At 37.0% G+C, this 27591-nt stretch overlaps 1 protein-coding gene across 1 annotated transcript in view; it reads right to left on the reverse strand.

Moving 5' to 3' along the window:
* The window catches only part of KIF6 (kinesin family member 6), a 173619-nt gene that overhangs the window by 20626 nt on the left and 125402 nt on the right, over positions 1-27591 (reverse strand). Inside the window, exon 16 of the mRNA XM_083828484.1 lies at positions 13683-13733. Within this exon, the coding sequence (XP_083684610.1) occupies positions 13683-13733 (51 nt within the window). The remainder of the gene's footprint in view (positions 1-13682; positions 13734-27591) is intronic.

Genomic DNA, 27591 nt, shown 5'->3' on the forward strand with positions numbered 1-27591 from the left:
CTGAAACTGTGTCCGAGAAATTTTTCAAGGCAGAGGAGAACTGCATAAATACTCCAAGATAATTTAGCCCAAGTTAATCTAAGAAAGCCGCTCAGGATTTCCCTGTCCCACAACAGAGCTAGTTAGCATGCAAAACACAACACGGTTCTTCTGAAAGACAGCAAAACAGCCTTTCCATCGTGCATTGTATGAACTGGGTTTATTTCAGCAGTGAAAGGAAATGTATAATTACCTACTAGTATTACAACAGTTTCTATTTCTAGAATGAATGAGAATAGTTTAAGGTTCCCAAGAAAACATATTTAACCTTTTTAACTGAAGAAAAATGAAAGAAACAAAAGATTTGCTGTACAATACATGCACGTTTCCATCCCAACCGCTATTTCTGCCAAGAAAATAAATTCTATGTCAACCTGTCATTAGGCCTAAGGAGTGCAGCCTTTCTTCGAGGAATGGAATCCGTCTGGAACAAGAGGGCAGCAATGACCCCTCTCTGCCTGTCAGCACGCCAGCTATAGCCATTAATCTTTTGTTGTAGCACCCTGTAGCCTAGTACAAATGAAACCGAAAAGCATTTTATTTCATTTAGAGTACTTAGGTCAAGCATGTTAAAACAGACAGCCAAGATGGACAAAGTCCATGCACACTTCTTGTTTCATACAGCTAAAGGCTTTGCTGGATGTGCAGACTACAAAAGAACGATAGGGAGAAGACATTTTGGTAGAGATGGTACCCTCAGAAGATTAAAAAATAAACTGGAATGTTAAAATGAATACAGAAGTCAGGAGATACAAACAACATGGCAGAGGACATGCTAGAAAAAAGGCATTATATCATGTAGTATAACTGAACACAACAGATGATGAGAAGGCCTTAATAATCATGCCAGAAACTTCAAGGAAAGCAGTAAACCTATCAATGATTTCAGGGCATTGGTATTTTCTGATTTGTCATCCTCAGGAAGAAGGCGTAAAGCAGCAAGGCACAGAGCTACGCAAGATGCTCGAGGGAAGACAAGCCCTGCAGAGCTCCTGAGGGCTGACATTTGGTCTGCCCTTCATGAACACGCAGCATCCAGGCTTGAGAGAAATGTGCTCTCGTGGAACAAGCCAAAATGATTTAGGGAGTTACTGCCTCCCAGATGAGCCATGCTCACAGACCATGTGAGCATCCTTAATGCATTCCATCACGAAGCCAGCCAGGCTGAGCTCGAGCAGTGGTTGAAAGGGACTCTCCTGGGCACGCTGAAGTGCATTTGTCTTATTCACACAGTCTGCCAGGGTGTCTGAGTTCAGGAGGTGAGACTCCCCTATAATGAAGAGAGATAATTTAGTGTGAAAGACAGAAGCAACTTAAAATGTCAGTGCTGTTTTTGAAGGGTGAACTTCCCTACCTGAAAGCATCAGCAAATTCTGCTAGTCATTACAGAGCAATGCAGGACCATAATATTGTGGCTTTTCCTCCCTGATTTATTTGAACATTGTTGTGGTTTAACCCCAACAGGCAGCTAACAGCCCCTTGCTCACTCTCTCTCTGGGTGTGATGCTGGAGAGAATTGGAAAAGTAGAAGTGCAAGAACTCATGGGCTGAGATAAAGACAACTCACTAGGTAAAGCAAAGCTAAGCTACATGGCCCAGCAAAGCAAAACAAGGAATCCATTCGCTACTTCCCATCATCAGGCAGGTGTTCAGCTGCTTCCAGGAAAGCAGGGCTCAGCACACGTAACTTTGAGTACTTGGAAAAATATTTTTGTACTGGATCTCAAAGGGCAGCCTTAGGCAGAATTTGGTGACGTATATAAAAACACCAAGAAAAATATTTTGCTGATGATGATTATACTCTGTAGAAGGGATTATTAGGTTGTAAGTTATCTGCAGAAATTGTAATAAAGCCTTTTATGAACAAATAAAGTACCTCTGTGATGCAAAGGCCTCACCATTCTCAATCCCGAGTGTAGCTACGCATGTTCCCTCTAGGAAAATGTTGGTGATGAAAACAAGAAATACAGCTGTGGACAAGGTGAGCTGTCCAAAGTTTTGTATACATACACAATAGAAAGAGATGAGTACACTGCAAGCTGATGTGGCCCTGGCAGCAAGAGAAAGCACTGGATATTTCATCAAGCAAAGGGCTAAAACTTATATGTCCATCAGTGTGTTCCAGTCACAAGAGCAGAACAGATCTGATTGCAGTGTCAGGTGAAGAAGTCCTGTGGTAAGTCAAGTCCCAGGACATGCCTATTTGGGCGCTGCTTTTTAAGTTCTCTGATGCATTTTCCCATTCTATTGCAGTCTCCAGGTCAGTTTTTTGTCATGCCTGCTCATTGCAGCAACATGCTTGTGAACTGAAGGGCATTCACTCTAGAGACAAGACATTTTTGAAACTGCCTACTGTAATATACATCAATGAACACGTGGATCTTTCCTGATGTTCCAAGCAAAGGAGATCTATGGTCTGGTGCAGTGTTTTTCAACCCTCTTGTTTGCTGCTGCTTCCCTGCTACTTCTTTCGTCCCCCTCACTTTCCTGAATCCATGCTTTTGGCCTCTTTGCGCACCTGGGCTCCTGCTGCTGACACCTCGCAGCCCTCTCCTCCCACCAGCAATATCAGCTACAGCTCAAGCTAGGAAGCTAAGGCAGAGGTTACTGGCTCAGGTTGTGCTCTGTATCTCACATCTAAATAGTAGCATTCCTCAATAGGCAGGCTCAGATATTTAAAATAATACAAGAGAGACAAATGAGTGACTAGACAGTAAAATGCACAAAGCGTAGTATTTGCTTAAACATAGAAAATAGATAACTAAGAAGAATTTATTTTTGCTACAGGTTTTTCTTCCTCTAAAGAGCTTCCTTTTTATTATATATCTCCCTGTCTATATAGAAACAGAAAAAGTGTATTAAAACATCAAATCATTTTATCTAGGTTTCAGACCCATGTTTCAGGGATGTAGAGGATGCATAGTGTACATGTTTAGAAAAATATTGCCTGTGTATATGCAAGGGGCTTCTGCTGGCTTACTTCTATACAATTCTGTACAACAGAGTTATTTTAGCAGAAGTCAGCAGCGTACTCCTGAGGAGTATTAGTTCCTCTACATTAGTGTAACTAGACATACAACTGAGAGGCAAAGCTTATGAATCCTACATTCGGGGTCTTTTATTAACTGAGTACTGAGTAACACAATGCAGGGAAGAGGTTTTGACAGTGCAACATTTGGTAGCAAAACAGCTAGCAATATATGTATTTATCTTTAGGTTAACTGCTCTTGTTCTGTCTTCAAATAAAACCCATTTGGCAGAATGGACACAGGACACAACTGATACCAGCTGCCTACTTAAAGAGGAAGGTGAACCCTGCATGAGTTGACAATTCATGGCATAAAGATTTTTTTTTTTTTTTTCACAAACAATATTGTAAGAGGCATATTAATTTATAATGTTTTTACTTGAATGAGAGGGCCAATTCTGGAGCAAAAGAAGCAGTGAATTTTACAACACTTTCCACATTACCAAATCACACAGTACCAGAAAGAAATGATAGCACCTGCTAACAATCTGTCTGTTTCAAAGCATTATAGAAAGCATGGATGAAAAACATTATTTCCAGTATGAGATACCAAGTGTAATCACCATAGTTTACTGCAAGCAGGCAACAACTTGAAATACTCTGACAGATTCTTGTCTACAGTCACAAAATTTTGCAAGAAACTCTCTGTGACCTTGAACTTTATATTCTCTGGGGCACTCATATATTTCTCAACCTGAGTATATCCTGGAAGTCAGACTCCTAGGGATTTATTGTCCTTGTGCCTCAAATAACATTGTGCCCTGCCCTCCATCTGTACTTTTGCAGTCAAAGATTTTCATTTTTTCACTGGATAGTCTTGTGTTTATCTACTTAAATTTATAGTCACTTGAAGTAACCAAATTTAGAATTGACTTCAGTGTCCAGTTAATATTTTTATTGCTTTATTTATCAGCTTTGCAGCTTTTGGCAAACTCAGGCTTCAGTTCTTTCAAACTGCAGCATATGTTGTCATTTTAGCTTTTTAAAGAGCTACCCTTCGGTTGCTATTCAGGATCATCTTGCAAGCAATTCTCCTGTTCTTTTTTCTTATTCCTCTCCTAGGACATGTCAACCTATGTTTGTCACCAGGCACTACCATGTGTACCTTATACAAAAGCAAAGATGGGTATGCACAGTGAAACTCATGTGCAAATGGAAAATATCCTAATGTCTGGAAGAGTTTATGTTGTGGGTTTTAGAGCACTTTACCCTTAATCCTAATGTAATAGATTTTTAAAATTTTGGCCAGGTGGTCCTAAGCATACCTTGGAATAAACTGTCTCATTTTCGGTGTTTTATAAATGTGTGTGTGTAGGGGGGGGATTAAAGTATGTGTATTTTGTTTATTCTTATTTTTATTTTAGTCACTGAATTTAGAAAAAGGATCCATCGCTATGCTCTTCTCTATGTGCCATTGTATTGTTTACTGTTTTACTGGCTTAAGATTGGCTCAAGCAAATTGACTTCCAATGCACACCTGGAAAGTAGAGATTTTTTTTTTCCAGTCTCTTTGAGCTCTTTTGTGTAAATACAGACTCACACTTCAATTCCCTTAAGTCTCTTTTTTGAAACTAGTCATCTGTGTATTTGCTCCTGAAAATACAGGACACATGAAACAGAAGGCGTTGCCTACACTTCAGCTGCACTCAAGCCATGAAGGTTTCTGAAACCATTGTGGCTAAAAGTTCCCTGTTGGTTTCCAAATATACAAGTGCAATTTACTGTGAAGAAAGAAAGAAAGAAAAAAAAAAAGCTTCAAGTTTAATTTGTTCCATAAACATCACTTGATTTAGTGGAATAGTAATGTAGCTGGGTCATAGTCTGGAAACCCCTACTAATTCAGATTCTTGCCTAAATGCATTTTTCCATTAGATTACATAAGATTATTGTTGCATCACTTATGTTGTTCATAGTATTAGACAAAGGGATAACCGATATTTGAGGTGGAGACAGCAGTTATTAAACAGCACCATAACTATTGCAAAAAGAATGAGAAATACCTAAAGGTGATAAAGGTATAGTCATCCTGAGTGTCACAGCACGTAGTAGAGATACTGAAGCTTGGTGTGCCCATGTGTTTTGCTGAGAACCCTCAGATAAGCAGATGTACAATTCTCAGTTCTGGTAAGAGCCAGACTTGCTGTGAATGAGCAATATGCATATGCATGCACAGTAAATCCTATGCTTGCACATAACATTTAGGAATGCAGTGCACACAGTAACTGTGTTATCAATTCAGTAGGTCCAACATTTTCTAAAACTAGTGGGTATTTAACGTGCATTCTGCGTGGAACTCCAGCCATGTTTGTCAGTACAAACACTTATAACAATGCACAAAAGCACCTATTTGGGGCTGTACATTGAATTTATAGCAGCAATGTCATTCACAAAAAAAAAAAAAAAAGGAAAAATAAGCATACATGTTCTATACTTAATTGCTTCTGTTTAAGCTGTGTATGGGTAGATGGGTCAAGCAACTGACATGTCACTTCAATTCACAAAAAAGAGGTTGATTCAAGTGTCAATACTCTGAAATGTGTAAGGAATCAAATCAAAGTAGTATCAGCCTGAACAAGTTTCATCTTTCTGCTACAAGGTATTAGTAGAAAACATTTCATCTGCAAGAGAGAAGTAAAATGGAAAAAAAGCACAGCATTGTTAATAAAATCAATATATCATGACCTGAATTTAGTAAAGTATGCAATAAAGACCAAAGTACTGCAGAAGTTTTGTTTCCACTCTCCAATTTAGCTAAAAGAAGCCCTCTAAAAAAGTTTCACAAATCCTTTTGTAAATGTTGGTATGAAGTGGAAGTTTTCTCAAAAATTTCTGAAGCCACAACCATAGGACTTCATGTCAGCAGAAACATTATTCTTAGAGATTCATGCTGATATTTTTCAGTGTTCTGGCACGTGTACTAGACTAGAGCTATATACAGCTTGCACAGTTTGGGGGACCAGAATATGTTTCTGGGACCCTCTATCCCTGTTGTCCACCTTCATACTTCACGCCAAGTGCCACACTTTTGCTAGTACTTCCATGCATATATCCATCAGCTGTAGGAGCTGAACAGTGAGGCTCTCAGTGCTGGGCTACAAGATGAAGAAGGTGCAAGAAAAAATATATAAATATTTACTCATTTCTCATCACTCAAACAGGTCTTTTGTATGAAGGAAAGGACATTGTGTTTAATTAAAATGTCCTGGTAGTTGTCAGCTGACTTATACTGTACTGCATATGAGGAGACAATCCTGACATTCAGAAACAATTATAGTTCATCCAAAAGATTTTTATCTGGAGAAGTATATGCAATCTCTGCATGTTTGTGGGATATTATCATCATCAGTAACTACTTGTTGCAAGTCATTATTTTCTTTTGATCTTAAAAATTTGAAAAATTTTGGGTAAAGAAATAGTGAATTTATTTCTTCTGGCCATTACAACAAAACAAAAAATGGAAGAAGTTTTGCATCAGATTTGTAGCTTGATCTGAAACACTGAATACCCCATTAACACTGATATTTGTCATTCACGCCTTTGTCACATGATTTACTTGATCAAGTAAAGTTGCTATTGCCTTTACATTTACCCTTAAAAAATCAAAGCAAATACAGATGTGAAAATAGCTTCATTGGTTGTTTACAGTTCATTAGATTACAAAACTGTTTGTTACATGGACAAAGAGCTCTCAGAGCAAACCTTTACTGGTACCGAACTAGCCTGCTGCCCAACAACCCACAGGACATGGCCTTTAACGTACAAACTCAACTTTATGTAATCAGAAGGAAGAAGTTTGCAGCTCCTTAACTTGTAAGTTACTCACAGTTGTTCTACCAGAGCCAACAGGGAGAGACTACTTCAAGGTGTATTGGAGCAAAACTAACTTAGGCATAGAATCAGTAGACAGTGCAAAAAAAACATTTTTTTTTTCACTTGGTCACCTCAAGTCATATCTTAGAATCACCAAAACACTCTGGTTGGGAGGGACTTTGGGAGGCTGTTGCCTCAAAGTTGGGTGAAAACTGAATCAGACTTGGTTGTCTAAACACGTCTTGAAAAGTCTGAGGATGGAAATCCTGCAAACCTCTCTGAGGACCCCTTTTAACGCATATAACTATCCTCATAGCATCTTTTTCCTAATACTTTAATTTTGGTAGACTAATTAGAGAATCAAGAGCTTCATCTCCAGATTCTGTCTCTTTACCTACTAGTCACCTAAAGGAGTCTCTAAATTATAATGCAATTCCCTCTGAACTCATTAGTGTTTTGGAAGAAATATTTATTGCAAGAAAACTTAGAGACTGCAAGCTGTCCTAACAACAGCGAAATCTTAAAGTCGGTGTCAATAAAACTCAGAACCGTATTGCTGTGCTACAAGTTCATGACTCTTAATAAAAATATCACTTGATCCAAAGATGTCTTCTATTCTTTTTTGAGATCTGATAAACTGAAGCTGAGTAGGTCATGTGGAATAGAATATGTGTTCCTTAATAGGAACACAAAAACAATCTCAGAATTTTCTCTGACAGTTCAGAACAACATTCTTGCAAAGATTTCCCGTAAAGATGCAGTGCTCTCTTCCTTGAGGACACAATGAAAGAGAAAACTCATGGCTGCCTCTAGAATTTAGCACTGCAGCTAGTAAAACCTGATAAAAAGAGTAACAGAAATACAAAGAAGCAAACAAAACTAGAAAACAACCTAGAAACAGCTAAAGAGAAACCTACTGAAAGAAAGGTCTGGGTGGGCTTGAGGCCTGAAGGGCCAGGTTTAAGAAGAATTTTCTTATTATAATACACTTGTACAGTTTTGAAAATTCATTCCTACATAACACTGGGAAAAACAAAGAAACAAACAAACAAAAAACCATAACACCTGACAACAAACGTCAAGTACTATGGCATGGGATCCACTGCCACTTGTCTAGCTGCTGCTTCAAAACCCTGTTTCTTTTTCTGGATTGTGATCATCTTCACAGAAGAACTTAGTACGTACAAAAATACAAAAGCTCTGCAAGAGCTCCTTGTATTAGGCATAGATGGCACTGAAACTAAGCCCAAAAAAAGAATGTGAGTCTGAGAGAGTAAGTCTGTTATGGTGTGTAACTTCACAGTTATCCGAAGCCAAATTCTATGCTGTTTTCCTGTGGGACACACCTGGAATAATTGCAATGACTTAGCTACACTACAGTAACAAGAAGCTACAAAGAACCTCTAATCTACTTAAAATATCCTGTGTAATGACTTAAATATGTATTCAAAATTCATTGTCCATTAGCATTACAAGTATTTGCCTAAAAACTTATTTAGCAAATATTTCTAAAGACATTTAATATGTTGCAATAATTAAACAAAGCAAATTCAAGAAGATCCTTATCATCAGCAGAGTAAATCTTTCCTTTTTAAGAAAGAAAAGAGGCAATGTTTTCTGAATTTTCAGCCAGCTTTGCTATTTATATCTTTGTCCTAGTAATTGTGAAAAATGATCATTTTCAACAAGCACAATTTTACCAACATTGTCAGAAACAGAAAACCAAAAATAAACCTTAATGCAAAGCATCTCTGATTGTTTTCCTTTGAAATAATAGAAAGACCTAAGAAATCCATCACTAAAAAGAGTGGCTTTGGAACCACTAGAGGACACCCTAGGAATAAAATCAGTGCCCTCCACGCACAGGAGCAGTGAACTTTTACAATAAAAGCACTGCTGTTGGTTGAGATTTCAAGCACAAGTACTTGAAGAACACAACACACTTAAATATTATGCATAACAAAATTGTGAATTTCTAAGAGAAATCTTTCCTGTATTCAGAGACCACTGGAAACTGACTATACTTTCTTTTCCTATTTTTATCCCTAAAAATAGCATATTTTATGGGTTGAAAATACATGAACAGACCCACACGGTTATCTCTTGTCACAAAACAAAACAAAAACCCTTAAAATTCTGGACTTCAGACAAACTGAATATTTCTCCAAAGGTCTTTTTTTAGACTATATATAAGATACCATTTTTCAGTGCCAGGAATGATGGCCTTAAAGCAGGCCATCTATTATTTTCCATGGATTGCATTGGACTTGTGTGGGAAAACACAGACTGCCACTTTTCTCAGCTTCTGTCATTTTGTGATTGAAAACACTTGTGCCTCCTCATTTCATGGCATTAGGACAGATCAAGACTCTGCTTCACATGAACAAAGTTAAATGGCTTCTCAGTTACAAGATGTAAAGCAGTGCAAGAAACAGAGCTCATTTTATTTAAATATGGATTTATTTAAATAAGAGATTAACTCTGATGCAAACCAGCAATTTGGAAGTGCTATATGCTTTCCATTCACACAGATCACAGAAGATGAGTTCAGGACTGTTATTGATTATTAGTCTAGTCAACTTTATATATGTCTGTGGGATGCTTCAATGGTTGCAGGGAGGATTTTCATACAGTTCCTAAGCATCCCCTATACACTTACCAGATATAAACCATGGTGGCACAACCTTTCTAACGACATGCACTATGCCTCATGTGGGACAAGTGGGAGCAGCAGTTCCTGATTCTAACAATCCTGGTTCTGATAATGCTGTTCTTTCACTTCTAATCAAAGAAAGGCAAGGAAGTATTTGAGACTCTAAACCAAATGCTAGTATGCATTTTTCTGGGATTGAAATGTATGTTATTTTTGACTCACCTAGTCATTTTATTTTTCATGAAGAATATTTTTTTTTTTCCCTCCCTAAGGAAGTTTGTTCAAAAATGGTCTTGGGAATAGGTCTTCCAATAACAGAAGAAATATATGTTCTTACTTCTAAAAACAAAGTTACAAAACCTGGAAAACATACTTTTTTTTTTTAAATAAAATGTTGATAAAACTGGGCCTTGATGCTGAAATCGTTACTAAGGTTGCAGATTCCTTACAAAGACCCACATTTATCATCTTTATCCATGTTAGATATTGCGTTTTTTTTCCCAAATAGCTCTACAGAGAATGATGGAGTTGTGCAGAAAGAGAGAGATTAATTTGGTCCCAACAAATTTCTCCAGACACCAAAAGGTGTTGCCCCTTCAGGATATTTTCAGGGGAATCCCAAAAGAACTAATAGGTTGCTAACAGTTTCAAAACTTTTATTAAAAAAAAAAAAAAAGAAAAAAAGGAGGCTAATGGAGAAAGAGACTGATAGGAAAAACATTTGAAATGGAAAGCTGCAAAACTGCATTTCAATTAAGCTCAGAAAGTAATTGTGATTATTGCTAAAGAGGGGCATGATATGCTGAAGATGATGCATCATTTCACCTTGATTTAGGAAATGTTTCAGGCTGCACATTATGAAATTTCTGTGTATGAAACTCTGTCAAGATCTGTTTGAAGCTGACAGAAAAGCTGTGGGACTTGCAGATTTAGTAAACATTTCTGTTGATATGGGCACATGAGCCAAGTGTATATTCATGAGTCCTTTCTAACTTCCAGAGTTAACACAACAGAGGCCTCCACTTGAGATGCAGTTGAATATACAAATCTTTATTAGTCTCAGTACAGTTGTTTCTGTTATGGAAAGTTACTGTACAAAACATGCCTTTGCCAGCATGCATCCCAATAGGACTGTGTTCCCAGTACGGTATGTCATAGGTTTTCCTGGGTAATCAGATGGTTCCAGTTTAGGATTCAGTCTCCTCCCACTGCTGGTGAATGATGTTACATTAGCCTAATTGTCTATTTGCAATCACATTCAATCAATGTAACACCAGAATAAGATAATGAAGAACCAGGTCCTTATTTTATTGAAGTGCTAGTTTAAAGTATCTTCAGATAATGATATAATAAAAAACACACAATTGCATTCTAAACCATTGCAAACCCAGAGGAAGCTTTTATTTCCAATCTTTTCTTCCACCTTTTCCAACCAGAGGCATCCTGGTGACTCACTGTTTTTGCTCTGTCAGTACTTCAGTGCTGTGCACATTATTTCATTCTAAATACTACCTAAAAATGCAGTTAAACATGCAGAAGAAGTGAAAAGGCAGAGGAAAGAATCATACAAGCCTTTAAAGAAGGAAAATTCAGAAGTGAATGATATTGTGGAGGGAAAAACTTGAGAGAAGACAGAAAAGGGGAGGAATGGAAGAATGGGGGGAAAATTAAGGCAGGAGGAATTAGGAAAAGTGAAAGAGGAGATCAATGAGAAGGTGGAAAGGGAAGTAAAGAACAGCAGAAAGAATATGAAAAGAGAGAAAAAAAAGTATCATAATTTTGGACTCAATCTTGCCAATTCTTACCCCTTCAGACCGTATGTTACTCTGAAAGGTCTTACTGAATAAAAGAAGGTATTTGCATAATGAGGTATTCTTGTCATTAATAAAGATGGAAGTGACACTGAGAGTGAATCCTTGCAATTTTACACAAAGTATTCAATTGTTTCTGGTTGTGTACTGAAAAACATGGAGTACTCTCTTGCCTCCAGTGAAACCTCCCATCTATTTGTGTCCTTTGTTAACTTCCAGCATATGGTGTTATAAAAAAGAGAGCACTAAGAACAATGGATAAGTAGTGGAGTTATCCTTCAATGAGAAATTCACATCTTAAGCACAGCCATCGGGGAAACAGATCTACACTGTTTAAAATCCAACTAAAATAGCTTCTTAAAGCATTTTAACTATAAAATGCTTTAAGTTAAGGAAAAAAAAAAAAGGCAGCTGGAAGATGTTAACTTAGTTTCTAATTGAAACAATGGTGTGTTTTATTTCATGTTGGGATTTCAACAGACTCTTAATTAGCCTTTTTACCAGACAGTTTTCATTTAAAAATATCTTGATGACATTCTGGTCATCAAGAAAGATCTTGGGAGACTTGACACCTGTTACTCCTTGGAAGAATATTCATCCAAATACGCAGGCAGGCAAATAGTACTCTCCCAACTCATAGAATAAATATTAAGTCAAAATATCCAGAGCATTTAAAAGAATGAATAGCGAAGGGGAAACAAAAGTCTGCAAAATACTTTGTGTGGTCCAGACTTAGTGATGATAAACAGATAGCAATGTTCAAAACAAAAGCCAAAAATGCATGTGTTGCCTGCTACGTTATGGAATACTAAGAGAATATTTACAATGTGAATGTATAGCTGATAAAGTCACTACTATGTCATTTCCTAAACACATGAAAAAATTATGCTTACCCGCTTTATGAAAACCAGCTTAGATAGTTATTCAAAACAGCATTTGCAACACAAATGTCTATATATTAAGAAATCAGTATATAAGACATACAAGATGTCATCATGCAGATTGAAACATGCAGAAAGTATATCACTTCTTATTTTTTGGAAACATCGAATAAGGAATTCTAATAAACAGCATTGCTATGATTCATCTTGGTGTAACTTCTCAATGTGACATCATGAATAAATAATATTAAAAACAGTGAATTAAACAAAGAATTCCATGTGATAATAAATTTACCACTTTCAGGCTGAACTTCAGACACTGATCAAAATAATTTGAGTTTGACTTTTGGGCTTTATTGACATGGGTAGCATTAGTTTTCAGTGCTGATTTTTACATAAAATTAAAAAAGAAAAAGCGTATAAAATACTAACATCAACAGAGCTTGACATGTACATGGATAAATTAGAAAGAGAAAGGGGAAACTACTTTATTATTTTGCAGTAATTTGTTTTCCTGACTTTTGTGAGGAAAGCAAGCACCCAAATTTCCTCTCTCTAATTAAGAGAAAAATATTATTTCCTGTGTTATGTATACCATTGAAATAAAACCATAAAATGCATTCAGGTCTGAGTTAGCTCCATCTTTTACATGAAGAAGGTCCATGACATCATTTTAAGGGGTTCTTTTATGGATCTAATTGAGGTGGGCTTAACTTGTTCTTGCCCCCAGGAGGTGTTTTTTTTTTTTTTTTTTTTTTTCTGTTACATTTTAGCTGCAGTTTACTGTTCCAGAAGTGGTCTGATATGGACACTCCTAGGCTGTTTCAGTACAAAGTCAGTGGAGTCCACTTAAAGCACCTTAAACCAAATTTGGATGAGTTTACTCTTATGTGAACAACTTACGTAGACACTTATAGCTTCACAGCTGTGTCAACAGAAGCTGCAAGGAATAACTTTTCAACTTCTATAACTAGATGTAAAAGAAATGACCTGTATATGCCTTCAGTCACTCTTGGAATGAGGAAAATTTAAAAAGATGTTAGATTGATGGCTAACTAGAGGCTCAGTTTTAGGACAAATCAATATCTGTTAGTGGGAATCCAAGAGTCATCACAAAGGATATAAACACACACAAATAAATTTAAAAAATGCAGGGATATTAGACCTCTCTGTTCTTGTTTTGGTCACCCTGGTAAGATTGCTTTTACAGTTAGAAGAAAACAAAACAAAAACACCAAACCAAAGCTTTTTCACCATTTTTTTCTCACCACATATAAAAGAAGATGCCTTTTGAGCCAAATCTCTGGCAAAGTTCACAGACTCCATGTTCTTTAAGGTATTGGCTATTGTTGCAACATTGTGGCATAAACTGTTGTTAAAAGTACAACCTGCCCAACAAAAAGATTAAGCCAAAGGAGATAACTTGTGATCCCTGTTGCTTCCAAGTGTTTCAGTCTTACCTAGAACAGCTCTTTGAATATGCCTCTGGGTTAGCTCTCCTTTCAGATGGTCTGCAAAAGACAAAAATGCAAACAGAATTTTAAAATGTCAAAAATTAATGAAGTCATTGCTTATTTTCCACCATTTGAAATCCCACGTGCAGTTGGCCAGTTTAAGGGGATTTCGTTTGATCCATAGGACAAGTGCTTTTCTGAGCTCTCCTTGCTGCAAGTAAGCAGGTAGGCACAATTTGGCTCTATGTACCCTAAATTTAATTTTGTCCAATATGAAAGACTGAAAATGAAGCTATTTACTGTCAAGCACTTTCACAGGATAATGAGCTCCTGCTGCTCCTGCTACAAAAGAAGTCCAAGTGAGGTTAGAAGACATACAGAATTCCAAGTATTTGTTTAAACAGACTTGTAGACGCTAGCAGTAGAAATGAGATATTAGGTCATCCAGTCCACCTCATTGCCAGTGAAAAATTGGTTCCCTACAATCCATTTTTTTTCATGTTTGTTCAACTCAGTTTTAAATATCACATGTGCTAGAGCTTCTGCAAGTTCCACTGCTCAGTGGAACTCACTGTACAGATATCACTGGTGTTTGATGGAAACTTGACTTAATTTCATTATCTCATTATTCCTAGCTAGGATCTCATGCCCTGTATAATTCACCTTTACCCTTTTATTAATTTCCTCCTTGATCTATGACACTGTTCCAGTTCACCAATTATTTCAAACCATAATTAGATTACCCCATGGGAAGACATTATTCATTGATATTAATGTAAACAATAAAGGAAAAACATAACCCTTAATGTGCAGCTTCAGAGTATATGTGTTCTGGGGGGGAATGGATTATGTCTTTTAAGGTTTGAAATTAAAACAATTGCTAAGCAGAGACTTGTTCACAGTCTTTACTAATCTATACATCTGGATACTAGGAATAGAAAAAAATATCCATGATGGATTCATTTTTTTTTTCCAGTTTGATGACTATGTGCATCATATTAGCATGTATTCTGAACTAAAAACATCTTTATTTATTAGTGAAGACTTATAAAGTAAGCTAATCAGAGCAAATTAAGTCATTAAGTGCTGTCAAATGCTTAAACGGAGAATGGAAAAAAAAAGACTTCACAGGTCATGAGGATTAGACTGCTTTATAAGTACTAAAGAACTATGAATAATTAACCTTCTCTAAAGAATTAAGAGAATAATTCTTAAGTATTCAGCAGCATTGTGAACAGGTATTGTATGCAATACATTACAATATAACAGCCAAGTTATTTTGTTTTGTATGGTTTTAGAAAACAACCCCCCCCCCCCCGAAAACAAACAAACAAACAAAACTACCTACTCATAACCTCACTACCTACTATAAAAGAGATATTGCAGATTCCCATTTTGCTGCACAGTGAGCTTTATTCTTTTCAATTAGTTCTAGTCTTCTCTATTAGTTCTTTAAACTAGTGAATTCTTCTCTATATAAAGTTATCTGTAATATTAAGAAAAGCCTTCAGCTACTGAGAAACAGATTAACTGAAAGAACTAACCTCACATACCCCAGCTAACCAAATAAATCCTGTCTCAGCTCTAACACAACCAAAAAAAAGGCATTCAGTTAAGTAAGTTCCTGATTTCTGTAACAAAACAAACAAAAAAAGAAAACTTGATTAATCATTTTTACAGATGAAGCTTATTTAAATTATCAACACTTATATTATTTGTGCTTTGAAAGCTTTATAAAGCAACAAGACTGAAGTCAATACTCACTGAAAAGTAATTAAACATAATTTTTTACTCGCATTGCTTTTTGTTATTCTGGATATTTAGATCCTTGTATTGTACTGTATCAGACATGGTGATGTTACTCACTCTATATTGAACCATGAGTCAGTTATGAAAATTCATAGCAATCTTGTGATTCATCTCAATGGATTGACCTTAACTTAGGTTTCTCAGAATGCCAACTATACATGTAACCTCGTGTAAGCCAACTGAAAATGAAGGTGACTTATACATGAAGTTCTCTATCTTGTCAATATGCAATTTCAATAGAGTTATTTCTCTTCCTTTAACCTTGCTAGAAACAGATCTGCAACAATCCAAATGTTTTGCATAAACTTCTGTCAAGCAGCAATGAGGTCAACTGAAAAAAAGCAAGTAAAACAAGTCAATGAAAGTAAGGCTGAACTACAAACTGATATATAACAGTCTTCAGTCAACACAAATACATGGAAACAGAAGAATATAGGAGCTGTTTCTTTTAAATGATTATAGCCAAGAGGCTTCACTTTCAATTACCAAGAATTTACCAGTACAGAGACAGCTGGGACAGAGAGCACAGAGGCTGCAGAAGCCCTACGTTTATGGCAAACTATTTGTTAGCCAGCCAACAGTGTGAAACTGTCCCAAATGCTCCTCCCTCCTTTCCTTCTAGCCTTCATACACTTCTGCTCCATCCATGACATGGACCATAACATGTAAGACATCTTGTCCTTCTTATATTTGGCGACTTTATGAAAAAAAAAAGAGAAGTTGGAACCAGACCACCTATAATCATAGGGGAACCAAAGAAAACTTCTTTGGCTAGGAAAATTTCAGTCTTACCATTCTTATAGCAAAACAATTTTCTTTTTTCTTCTATAGAAATAGAAAGGTCACATTTGTCTGAATCACATAGTCCAAACTGCTTATTCAGGGAGCAGAAACTGAACTTCATTTCACAGAAAAATTCCTGAGGAAGAACTATAATCGTATTTCAGGAAAAGCAGCCCAAATAGGAATTTTGGTCAAAAGATATGATGTTATAATGAGGCACCTGACTATAATTCCATACCAAGACTTAGCCAGATATGACTTAATCTTTCAATTTGTTTTAATCCAATTTGAAATTTGACTATTTAGATTTCCTTTGGGGAAAAACAAAACAAAATAAAACAAAAATACCCACACCTCTTGTTTACATAGAAGCTCTTATTTTTAACAAAAAAGTTAACATTTTCTGTCTATGCTTTTGATTAGAATAATCTTGTTCTGTTTGTACTACAAATACTTGTGGAGGAGAATGAATGTTCCTGACCTGCTCTACTTTTCTCTCTCTGAGAACACCATCACCCCAACGCAAGTTTTGAAGTTCATAAGTGACAGAATTAGGGGATGATTCCAGTACTCTTGCCTTCCCATATAAACAAATGGAAGATTTCAATCTTTAGTACTGCCAGTTCTAAAACCTTCATAAACAGAAATATTTATCCAAAGAAATATGAAGAATCACATTCTCATTTAAAAACAAACAAACAAAAAAAATCTTCTGATTCCAACAGTGTAAAGTTGTGGACAAGGTAGTGCTCAAATGTGGTCTGCAAAAATTGAATTTAAGACTTGGCGAACATCTCACAACATATGGCTAATTATGTTTCCTGAAGTTTCACCAAACAAGAAGTTAAAAATAGGTCTGCAGCTGATATAAAATATTTTTTTTCCAGTGGAGTCATTCTTCATTTGGAGATAACAGTCCCAATAAAATGTTGAATGCTGCAACTCCACATGTTTTGGCAAAAAGGTAGTTTGGGGGAATTTAAGAATTCACTCAGCATGCAGCCAGCTGTCATTAAGGCTGTGATGAATCTGTTCGTTTTGGCCTGTGTTTCTGGACACATGTACCATCCTGAGGTGTAGTAAAGAGATGAACTGGTAACGCAGAACTTCAGCTTTGTGACAGAAGACAAAAGCAAGGAGGGAAATGGAGAAGACAAAATGGAATAGGGCAGTCTAATTAGGAGTGATGTAAAGCAGAGGAAAGTATCCTATATGCTAACTAAATGTCAGAATCACTAACTTGAATAATATGCTTCTCCTGTAACTTTTTGTCTTTGTATTCCTCCAGACTATTTCCAGGAGCTAGAATTATCTTCCAATTTATTTCAGACAATGAATGCTTTGACAATACTGAATACAATTCAAGCCAATACAAAAATTAGTATGTAGCAATTAAAAAAAATATTGATTTAAAAATGTACATTTTTTCAGCTTCACTTGAGTCCACCTTACAGGTTTTAAAGCTTCTCTTATGTTTAATCAGACATTTAATATAATACTGTAATTTTTCAAAGACTGCTAACTTAAAGGATAAAATATGGGACAAGCTAAGAGTACACATACTACCCCAACTTCCTCCCTTTGGGAATATTGGTATCTACTATTGTGGGTAGACCTTTCACTTGTTGCATGGTCTCTTCTGACTTAGCTTTTGACAGGCTGGAGCCTTAGTCAATAATCTATCATCTCCTGTTTTATTTCTTAAGCCTTTGATATAATTTTACAACATTTTCCAAGTCTGTGTTTAGCTTAACTTCCTGGAGATCCTGAAATCTTCACACCTTAGTGAGGGTACTGTATCTTTTTCTTTCTTCATCTTTAAATCTTTGTTGTCGTTACACAAAATATCTAGCAGAACATCTTCCTATGCACTCAAGGAACCTCCCATTCCTGGAGATTATCCACCCACCTAGGACTTTTGGGGCTCCTAATGATGCTCTGAGGCCCTAAGCGTTAGATCTATGTTTAGTCTCTAACAGTCATAACAACTGTTTAATTCAACTGAGGTTATATTTTCAAGGCACAGTGCAGAGCTATGTATATCTGAGTCACAGCTGACTAGCTGGCCGAAACACTAACACAACTTTCACCCATGACAAAGCCACGCTGAGAGAGGACTGTTTTGAGAGTTTCTGCATAATGTTCTAGTGTAATTAGACCAGTAGAGAGTGCATTTTTCTTTCACTGTCTAGTGGTTGTCCTGGATAGCTTGCACAGACCCACAAATCTCTAAGTGGTTCAGACGTTAGTAGGACAAAATAAGCCACAACATATAAACAAGTGTTGTACTGTCTCTTGGCCTGCAGAAGTAGGCAGGTTCACTGTTAGTAATGCAAGGTCCCTACATATGCAGTTAGACCTACTCTAGGATCTGTGAAGACCTACTCTAGGATCTGGATCAATTGCATTTGATTAATAAAGTTGTATGCACCCACTTGAGGAGGACAAGGAATCTTGCTGAATGAGAACATATTGAAGCTGTATATTCAGCAAATCATCTATGAGGAAGGTTTTAGAGATGGAGAAGCAGGGTACTCATATAACTTCCATAAGCCCTGTAGGGAAATATTTTCAACTGAACTTGAGGCCGGAGTTTTAACAGCTTACAAAGGATTTCTAAAATATCTTATCTCTACTCAGGCATTTGACTTGGAGACACTGAACTCAAATGGAGATACTTGAATGAAGTAATTTCTCAAACGAGGAAACTTCAAATGGAGATAGTTATTGGAAATCTTATCAGATGTATTAGATACTTTTGAAAATCTGGTGCTGAAATTTTATAAGAACACAACATATGGTAGTAAGTATCTGTCAAGAAAAGTCATGGAAGAACAACAAAAACATCTATTTTATCTTAGCATCCCACAACAGTAACAGTAGGCAAGCTGTTCAGCCTTTTTCTGAGCCAGAGAAATATTTGGGGCAAATTCTGACTCTTCTTTATATCACTTGTCCTGCTCCAATGGAAAAAAAAAAAAAAGGGTCAAATAGTTCTTTGAGGACAACTTGGGAAGGCAAAATAGTCTGCACTAGCAACCTGACTCAACACTGTTTCTGAGGCAAGTGATCTATTCTGGAATACAAGGTTGGCCAAATCTCCGTGTACGCTGACAAGCCGTAACTTTCAGAAAGTCTCTGTGGCATCAGGAAAGAAAAATCACTACTGAAGCACTCAGGGTCTTCTAACAATAGCCAACATATTTTTCAAGGTAAGATGAGGCTCATTAGTATTAAAAATATATTAATGACAGTACTTGAGCAACATATCATAAAGTATAACCCGCGGCAGCAGATTTCTGCCTTTTGTTCACAGAAGAAATATCTGCAGCAGTCTAAGATTTAACTGGCTTTCCTTTCTCCTTCCGCCCCCCTTTTCTCCCCTCCCAAGGTTTGCTATCAAAGGTTTCTGACCCCAAAATAGAGGAGGTAGAAGCAAGAATGTGCCTGTGTTCTGGCTATTCCAGCACAGTTTGGCAACTCAGCAGAAGCATATCTTCATTGGCAATTTAAGCTGTGACATTATCAAGTTAACTGGAACACGTGAAATACTACTAAACAGTCTTTTGCAGGCTGTGCTAGTCACAAAGGAGTAGAAACAGTAAATGCCAGCAAAGAGATTGGGCAGACCACTAAGAGCAAGGTAAATGATGGTATTTAGTAGAACTCATCAGTCAGAGAACCCCAGAAAGACAACAGGTTCAGAATTGGAAGTACAACTTCCACCAAATCCATGGTTTCAAAACACAGTCTACACTCAGCACATAAACAAACACATTTGGAAATGTACAATTCTCCTAACGTACTCTCATTCTTTGAAATTTATCTATCACAGATTCAAATGCGTACATTTTATTATGGTGTAGGCTACTGCACGTTTTGAGATTATTATTTAAAATGTCTGACTGGGATATGGTCCCTTCCTTGCAGTACTCAGCATAGACAGTAACAGTTTATATCAACAGATTTAATACCTTCAAGCATAAAATAATCTACAAACAGAAAGCTTCTTATGAGATAGTCCTCTCTGCCACACGTTGCTGTAGGATAACACTGCACTTGACTTCACTGATTGTTTCTTGAGCTGCTCAAGATATAGTACTCTAAATTTTGCTCCAACTCCATTTCTAACCTCCAGACTAACTCCCCTGCCTCCCCGTTTCCTACATGTTCTTGTTAGTTCTGGCCAGATTACATCATAATTATTTTTCTTACTAAAATGGGTGCTTACACTTTCTGATTGATGGGCATTTCTGTAACTGTTCATTGTTTGGTCTGCATTTCCATAATGACCTTTATTCCACATTTTTTTTCTCCTTTTTTTCTGGCAGCCTTTTGTACCTCCTGGTTGGTACACAAAAATGTTTTGATAGGGCTACATAGCAAACCTGTACAGAAACTGTATTTTTCTCATCATAGCATTTGGGACCTCTCTTTTCCTTTTAGTACAGATTGTCATAGGCTCTGTAGGCCTGGCCTACATCCCAGCCAGACCCAGTACAATTGTTGAGGTGTACTCCAAGTCCCTTTCATCTAAACAGGGGGAATGCTAGAATGTACCACAGACCCATTTACCCAAAGGCATAGGAAGCGATATGGAAAGTGCACATAAATTCATAACAGTATGCATATACAATACTGGGATATCTAGGCTAACCAACAGAAAACAGTAAGTGCTCTGGAATGCAGTTCAGCATCTCCTTGAAACCGGAATTCAGAACTTGGATGCCTTCTGAGTTTAGAAACAATTGCTCAGAACTGTATACTATCATCCCAAAGTTGGCTGTCACTACTCATGTGTTTTCCTTTTTTTTTTTTTTTTTTTTTTTTTAAGTTGAATTCAATGCTGCCAAGCATTTTTAGCCAAGCATGGGTGTTTATCAAAAAGTACTCTCCAGGAGACTTCAGCAGCAGAACATGTAATTTCTGGATTCTCTATGGATAGGAGATAGGCACCTGGACAGTCAGCTCAGTCAGTATAGCAGTACTTCTGTATGCACTAGCAAAGGCAGTTTGTTGTATTTCAGGAATAAAAGTGGACTAGAATCTTTTTTAGTTTCTCGATAGCTCTCCTGAATCCAGGTGTCTGAATTTCCTTTAAGCTATACCTTGAATGTCAGAGTTTTTTTTACGTGTTGTCCAAAGTTAAGAAATATTCTGTGCATCTATCTTTTCTTGTATGCTGGAAAGGAGTCAGAAATGATGCACATCTGGAAGCTGTTGCTCTGTTGTTTATCACATCTATTTGTTCAGGAATTAAATATTAATCTGGCCCCAAAAGCATGACTGAAAAGCAATGCCATATGGATAAGAAATCATGATCTGTGAATTAGTGCTGTGGATGCTCATCTATATGACTAACTACAAGTTATCTCTTGATTATTTCTGAGAAATTAATGTGAAGATAAAGAATGATGAAAATAAAGTCAGAGGAACAGCTTTGTATATGGGTCTTTTTGTTGTTTTTTTTTTTTTCTTTTTACCAAATGTCTAAATTTAAGAAGCTTGAAAATAAGTAATAGGTCTTAGAGCATGAACAGGCAAATTCAAAGACAAGATATTTTACCCCATGCAAGTTTTCTGATAATTATACCTCAGGCTTAATTAATATTTTGAACAGAGAGTGAACATACCCAGATAGAAGATAGGCACATTTAAAAAAAAATAAAAAAATATTTATTTATTTATTATTATTATTATAGTACCTTTGTGGCTTTGTGATTTCTGTGCACTAACTCGATGTCCAGTTTCATTCTGTGATATTTTTTCTGGCCAGGGCTTTCCAACAGAAAAAATAAGTTCAGCAGTCCAGGCTTCACTATATACCTTCACATCACTTTTCAATGTTACTACCTTACCCAAGCAATTGCCCTGGAATTGAGCTCACATTGCTGTGAGACTTCTGTTCAGATGAGACACACCTAGACTGAAGCTAGGATCAGAGCAGATATGTCAGAAAATTCAAAATAAAATACATATAATACAATTACGGTGCTGGAGCTGCTTAGCTATGCTATCATGTTTTGAGGGCATGTCAGGTTTTCAAAGTGATGGAGACAAGGTCAGAGTAGAAGTGGGTGTGTGACAGTTTTTTAATGCTTATTTATTGTGATAAATACACCAAGCTCTTGAATGGTTTTTATTTGATTGGTTTGTTTTTTGGGCAGGATGTGTGGGGGTGTATTAGAAGCATATTAACACCCTAGTAAAACCTGGAATAGCTTTCTGCAAAAATATTTTATATATTTAGTGTTTTGGATGAGCCTAACCCTGCTTCTTTAATTGCTCAGCAATTTAAAATGCATCCTGATTGTATATAACTTGCAGAATGACATCATCAGCTCTGAACAGAAGTCTTCCTTCAGCTTTAAGAAAAGTGCATGAGAACATTTTCATAATACAACTATTCACTGTTGATTGCACTCCTCCTGCAACATTCACAACCAGCTGTGGCGACATCACTAGTTCTACATGATTTAAGAACTAGGTTGACTGGGAAAAAAGCTATTGTATTTCAGTACATGTAAGTATGTATGCATATACTGCAAATCTGCATCAATGCTGGCCAGATGTGTAAATGAATCACAGGATCCTATGAAACACAATTTTCTATTTCAGTGCTCATGAAGGAGAATCATTCTTCGACAGCGTAACTCTGAATGAGCTAATGGGTCTACCATCTCCAGAGTTTGAGGGACTGATTCCTCATTTCTAAATTCTCAGAATACCCAGTACTAAATAAAGACACTATTAAGGGAAACTTTGTGTACAAAAGAATGTTGGAATATTTTAAAAATTATAATATAGTGATCTAACCTCTTCTCTCTTAAAGAGGAAATTTAAAAAACTGACAGTGTCAGAACTTATTAGCCTAATAAAGTAGCAAAATGGAGCATAGCAATCCAGCAATACTAACTATTTTCAGTCTGTAGACATACTACAACCAGAAAATCTGTTACTGAGAGGTACTTTTCCAAGTATATAGTCACGGCAGTTCATAACTTGATTGAGTCCAATGAGCTCGGTCCATTTGGTTTTAGTTATTCCAGTGAAAACCCTAAGTAAAAAGTGTTTACTTAGGTTCTTCCTGAGCATAATTTTTTCCCCTGAAAATACTTCTCCTTCTAAAGAACAGAACATCATTTGTAATAATTATAAAATGAAAATGTTTCCTACATATGTAGATTCCAACATAGTTCCAAAGAAAACATTAGCATCTTAGGCCTGGAGTGACTGTTACACTAATAAGGTTCCTCTGTTTAAAGAATAGCACATCAGGGGAGCATAATAGAGCTGTTCAAATTAATTCATTCAGTTTGGTATTTTCTGAATAAGTCATTTGACAAATCATGTTTTCTCATTCTAAGGACCCATTCAGCCTATGCACTGTTACCCAGGAGCATTGCCTATTGTTTGAAAGTAAAAAAAACACATATGTAAGCTACACTGAAACAATGGACAATATTTTGCATTGGCATAAACATATGTATTACCCCCTGAAGCCAGAAGACTTGTACCTTCCAAAACAATTTCATTTTTAAAATTTCCTAAGTGCTGCTGCAAGGACTATTTTGCATTACTGAAGATAGTATCCTCTCTCCTCTTTTTACAGGGATAAGCAGAAAAAGGAGCAAGGCTGTCATAAGGCTGCTAGGGCTCCTTAATTCTCTTTTCAGCCTCAGATCCAGCAGATCAGGGGAGACAAATCCTGCACTAACAAAGGACTGACAGACGGATAGCAATAACATCGTTCCTTCTGTCTCCTCTGACACCTACCCACGCATGACCTGGTGCTGGAGCAGTGGCAGCGCAGACAGCTCTGGTACAGCTGCCATCAATCTAGGTGCTCCTGAAGTGAGACAAGAATTAGACCTATGATATTTACATTGCCTACAGTAAGTGTAACAAAGATGGATTGTCTCGCCTGTTTACAGAAAGGCAAACTGTTACTTCACAGGCTACGATAATGGACTTTGTATTCTTGTCTGGTTTCCTTCCTTGTTTGCTCATCTTACTATCAGTTTTCTGGGGACTGTCATTCAGCTAAAGGTATTACTTTATTGTTCATTGCTTAATCGTTGGTGTTAAGAATTACATTAATCAAACATAACCTCACTACTCCAACACAGTATGAGTTGCTGCTCCTATGCTACTTTGCAGTGATTTCTCTTGAGATTCTAGGCACAAGCTCTCACATAAATTAAAAATATGATTTGTTGATTACAAACACAGCAGTTCATTGACTACTCTGATTCACTACGAACACTGAAAGAACGACAACAACAAAAGTATTAACATGAACCTTTAACTAATGAGAAAGAAAAATATACTCCTGTCACCCACCACTTTATATTATGAGCCAACTGGCTGCTCCTAAAACAAGAAAATAGATTATGGAGATTTTCATCACAGCTCTAAGTCTGCCCAAGATGGTAGTAACCAGCTACCATTTTGTAGCCAGGCCTGTGGGAAATTCATGACACCTATTCTACCTGCATGGCACCTTGAGAAAGGAGATCATATCAAAGATGCTGAGAGAGATCACAGGATTTATGTATTGTGCTCTACAGGTTACTGGCTGAACTGAGACATAGAAATCATGCCTGAAGTGAGCTGAACATCAGCAGAAAAAGAACTTTAGTGTAATTGGGGCAAAAGTAAGTTATACTTTATTATGGAAAGAAGGAAATAAATTGAAATGGAAGGATTTGTAATCAAATGGAAAAATAAGAAGTAGCATCCTGTAAAGCAAAGTAAATCACATTTCTAACAAAGAATGAACTGCAGATGGTGACAAGGTGGTTAAGAAATAAAATCTGCAGAAAATCATCTGTCTTTCTGTATTTTTAATTCCACATTTCCAAAAACCAAAATATAATGTTTAAAAAATAGATTCCAAAATGCAGTCATAATGGCAAGATGATCAGATATTTATTCAGAACAAACACACATAGGAACTATGTTTTTTCAGCTTTATGTTGCAAAACAATTGGGCCAAGAAATTAAGGAGAAAGAATCTGGTGACTGTGTCAGCCATGCCGAATGGCTTCAGCTTTAACAGCTACTGCTATTTTTGGTGGACACATAAACATGCCTGGTTTATTACAAAACTACTTTGAAACTGACCTGGAGATCAGAAACAGGCTGAGGCTTCTAGGCACTGAGCCACATTGAATAACATCCCAGCTGGGAAATTACAGCTGGGGGACTGTTTGTCCCTGTGGCCTGTTTTCTCTTTTGTTTTTCTCACAGATGGCTGCAGGTTTTGCAGAGCTAATGTGCTTCGTTATGTTAGTCAGAAGGGACATCCCTCTGCAGTTTATAGCATAGCTGCGCACCCGAGATTAAGTATGGTAGAAACACTACTTGTGTTGCTTTTTCTGACAGAACTTCTGTGTCCTGAGAGCAAGACTGACTCTCTCTCTGTTAAGCAGCAGAGGACATCTGCAACATGCAGACAGCTTCCCAAGAGAGAAGAAATCCATGGCGACTAAATGTACTGAGGCTTTATTTTTCCGTGTATATCCATCCCATTGCTCGAAGAGAAGTGGTGAAACAGTAAGCAGGCAATCTCCCTTTTCAGAGAGCTTCCATTCTCCACTGATGTGTACTTGTCACATCTACTACTTCTTATGGTGAGCTACTGTTTTGGCTTGTTCTAGATCACTGATTTGGCTGTTTGTCCAGAATTTCTCAGGTACTCGGCAGTCCAGCTGGGGTAGCAGCTGCCAGGCAGCCAGAAATCCTGGACACATAACCATCACACATGCAGCATGACACTGAGCAGACTTTGTAGGAGCCAGCTGGGCACATACAGTCAGTTTGACACCTACAGGTGGTGCTTGATGGGTTGCCCTGTGTTTGCTGCACGAGTGCCCAGTTGCACATGCCCAACATATTCTGAGCATTACAGATTTACTGCACTGCTCAGATTTCTGCCTGAAGAATGTCTGGGGCCTTTAGCTTTTAAGTACCAAGCATTGAGTTCCCTTGGGTCCCAGGGAGCTTCTCCATACCAAGAACGGACTCTAATCAAAGAACAAGGTAAACGGCAAATTCTCTTACTGTTCATGCAAGTTTTTCTCTAGTGACACAGAACTCTGTGTAATGTTTAAAGGCACTACACAATACTTCTGTAAGGTGAAATACTTGCTGGTAAAATAAGGAAAAGTACTGGAAAAACCATGCTATACCTGCTGTATCATTCCTGAATACCAGCTGAGCTAATTCTGAAGAATTAAGATGTTAGGAAAGATTTTATTATTTAAAATACTTCATCCTTCTCTTTTGCTGCAATGCCTCCTGACATATACATTTTTACAAGTTGATTCCTATACCTAATGAGCCACACCTTTTATCAAATACAAAATCACTTCCAGTCCACAGAGACTCCTTCAGAGACTCCTTGTGTTTGGACATTGCACAAGACAAGCCACTGATGGATGTTGGAAATTTGCTAAATAGATCCATTGTTTAGACCACATACTCTGTAATATAATTTTTTAGCTAGCTTATAATATTTTTTATACTTATCTTCTTTTTACAGGGAAACTATAGCACTCTTTTAATTTTTTTTTTTTTTTTTTTTCTTTTTAATACCTATGTATGAAACAGCTTCTTCTTTGCTCCTCTTAAAGACCATGGTCACAACCAACATGCCTCTTAGGCATCCTTAAAAAAAGCTCAGACTCCTGAGACTAACTTCTCCTAATTGCTGAGTATCCTCTGCAAATAGCCTCACTACTTAACCATTCTTTTAAATTATTCAACATAACAGATGCTTGTGATAAACATCATGGAAGTCAAGGACATCAATTAAAAACATACCATAAAATTGGCCTATTCTTCCCACTGATGTTGGATTATTATACCCCTATTGTAGAGCAAGAGGACAGATTTTCTTCATGAGAAACAGAATGAAAGGATAAACAAAAGAAACAAAGACGATTAGAACCAGAAAGAATGGCTACCTATGTATGACTGCTTTTCCTTGACATGTACAGTCTACATTCATATGATTGCACGTCTTGCCTCAGCCAACTTGTGCAGCACACATACAATTTTTGTTCCCCTGTCGGTCTCAGAATACCTGAAAATCCCTCAGAAACTTTGGCAGGAAAAATAGGAGGACAAATTCTGACTGCATATATGAGCATGTCTTAAAGAACAACTAACAGACAACTTTTTTTCCTTTGGATGTTTGTACTTCACAATGAATAGTAATAGCAGTTCACAGTAGTAGTCCTCACTGCACCTTTTAAAGAGAGGGCAGTCCCAAAATGACTGGTTGAGTGCACAATCATAGATCGCTCTCAAAACCAGC

Source organism: Anser anser (assembly GCF_964211835.1).
Source record: "Anser anser genome assembly, chromosome: 3".
Taxonomy (NCBI): Eukaryota; Metazoa; Chordata; class Aves; order Anseriformes; family Anatidae; genus Anser; species Anser anser.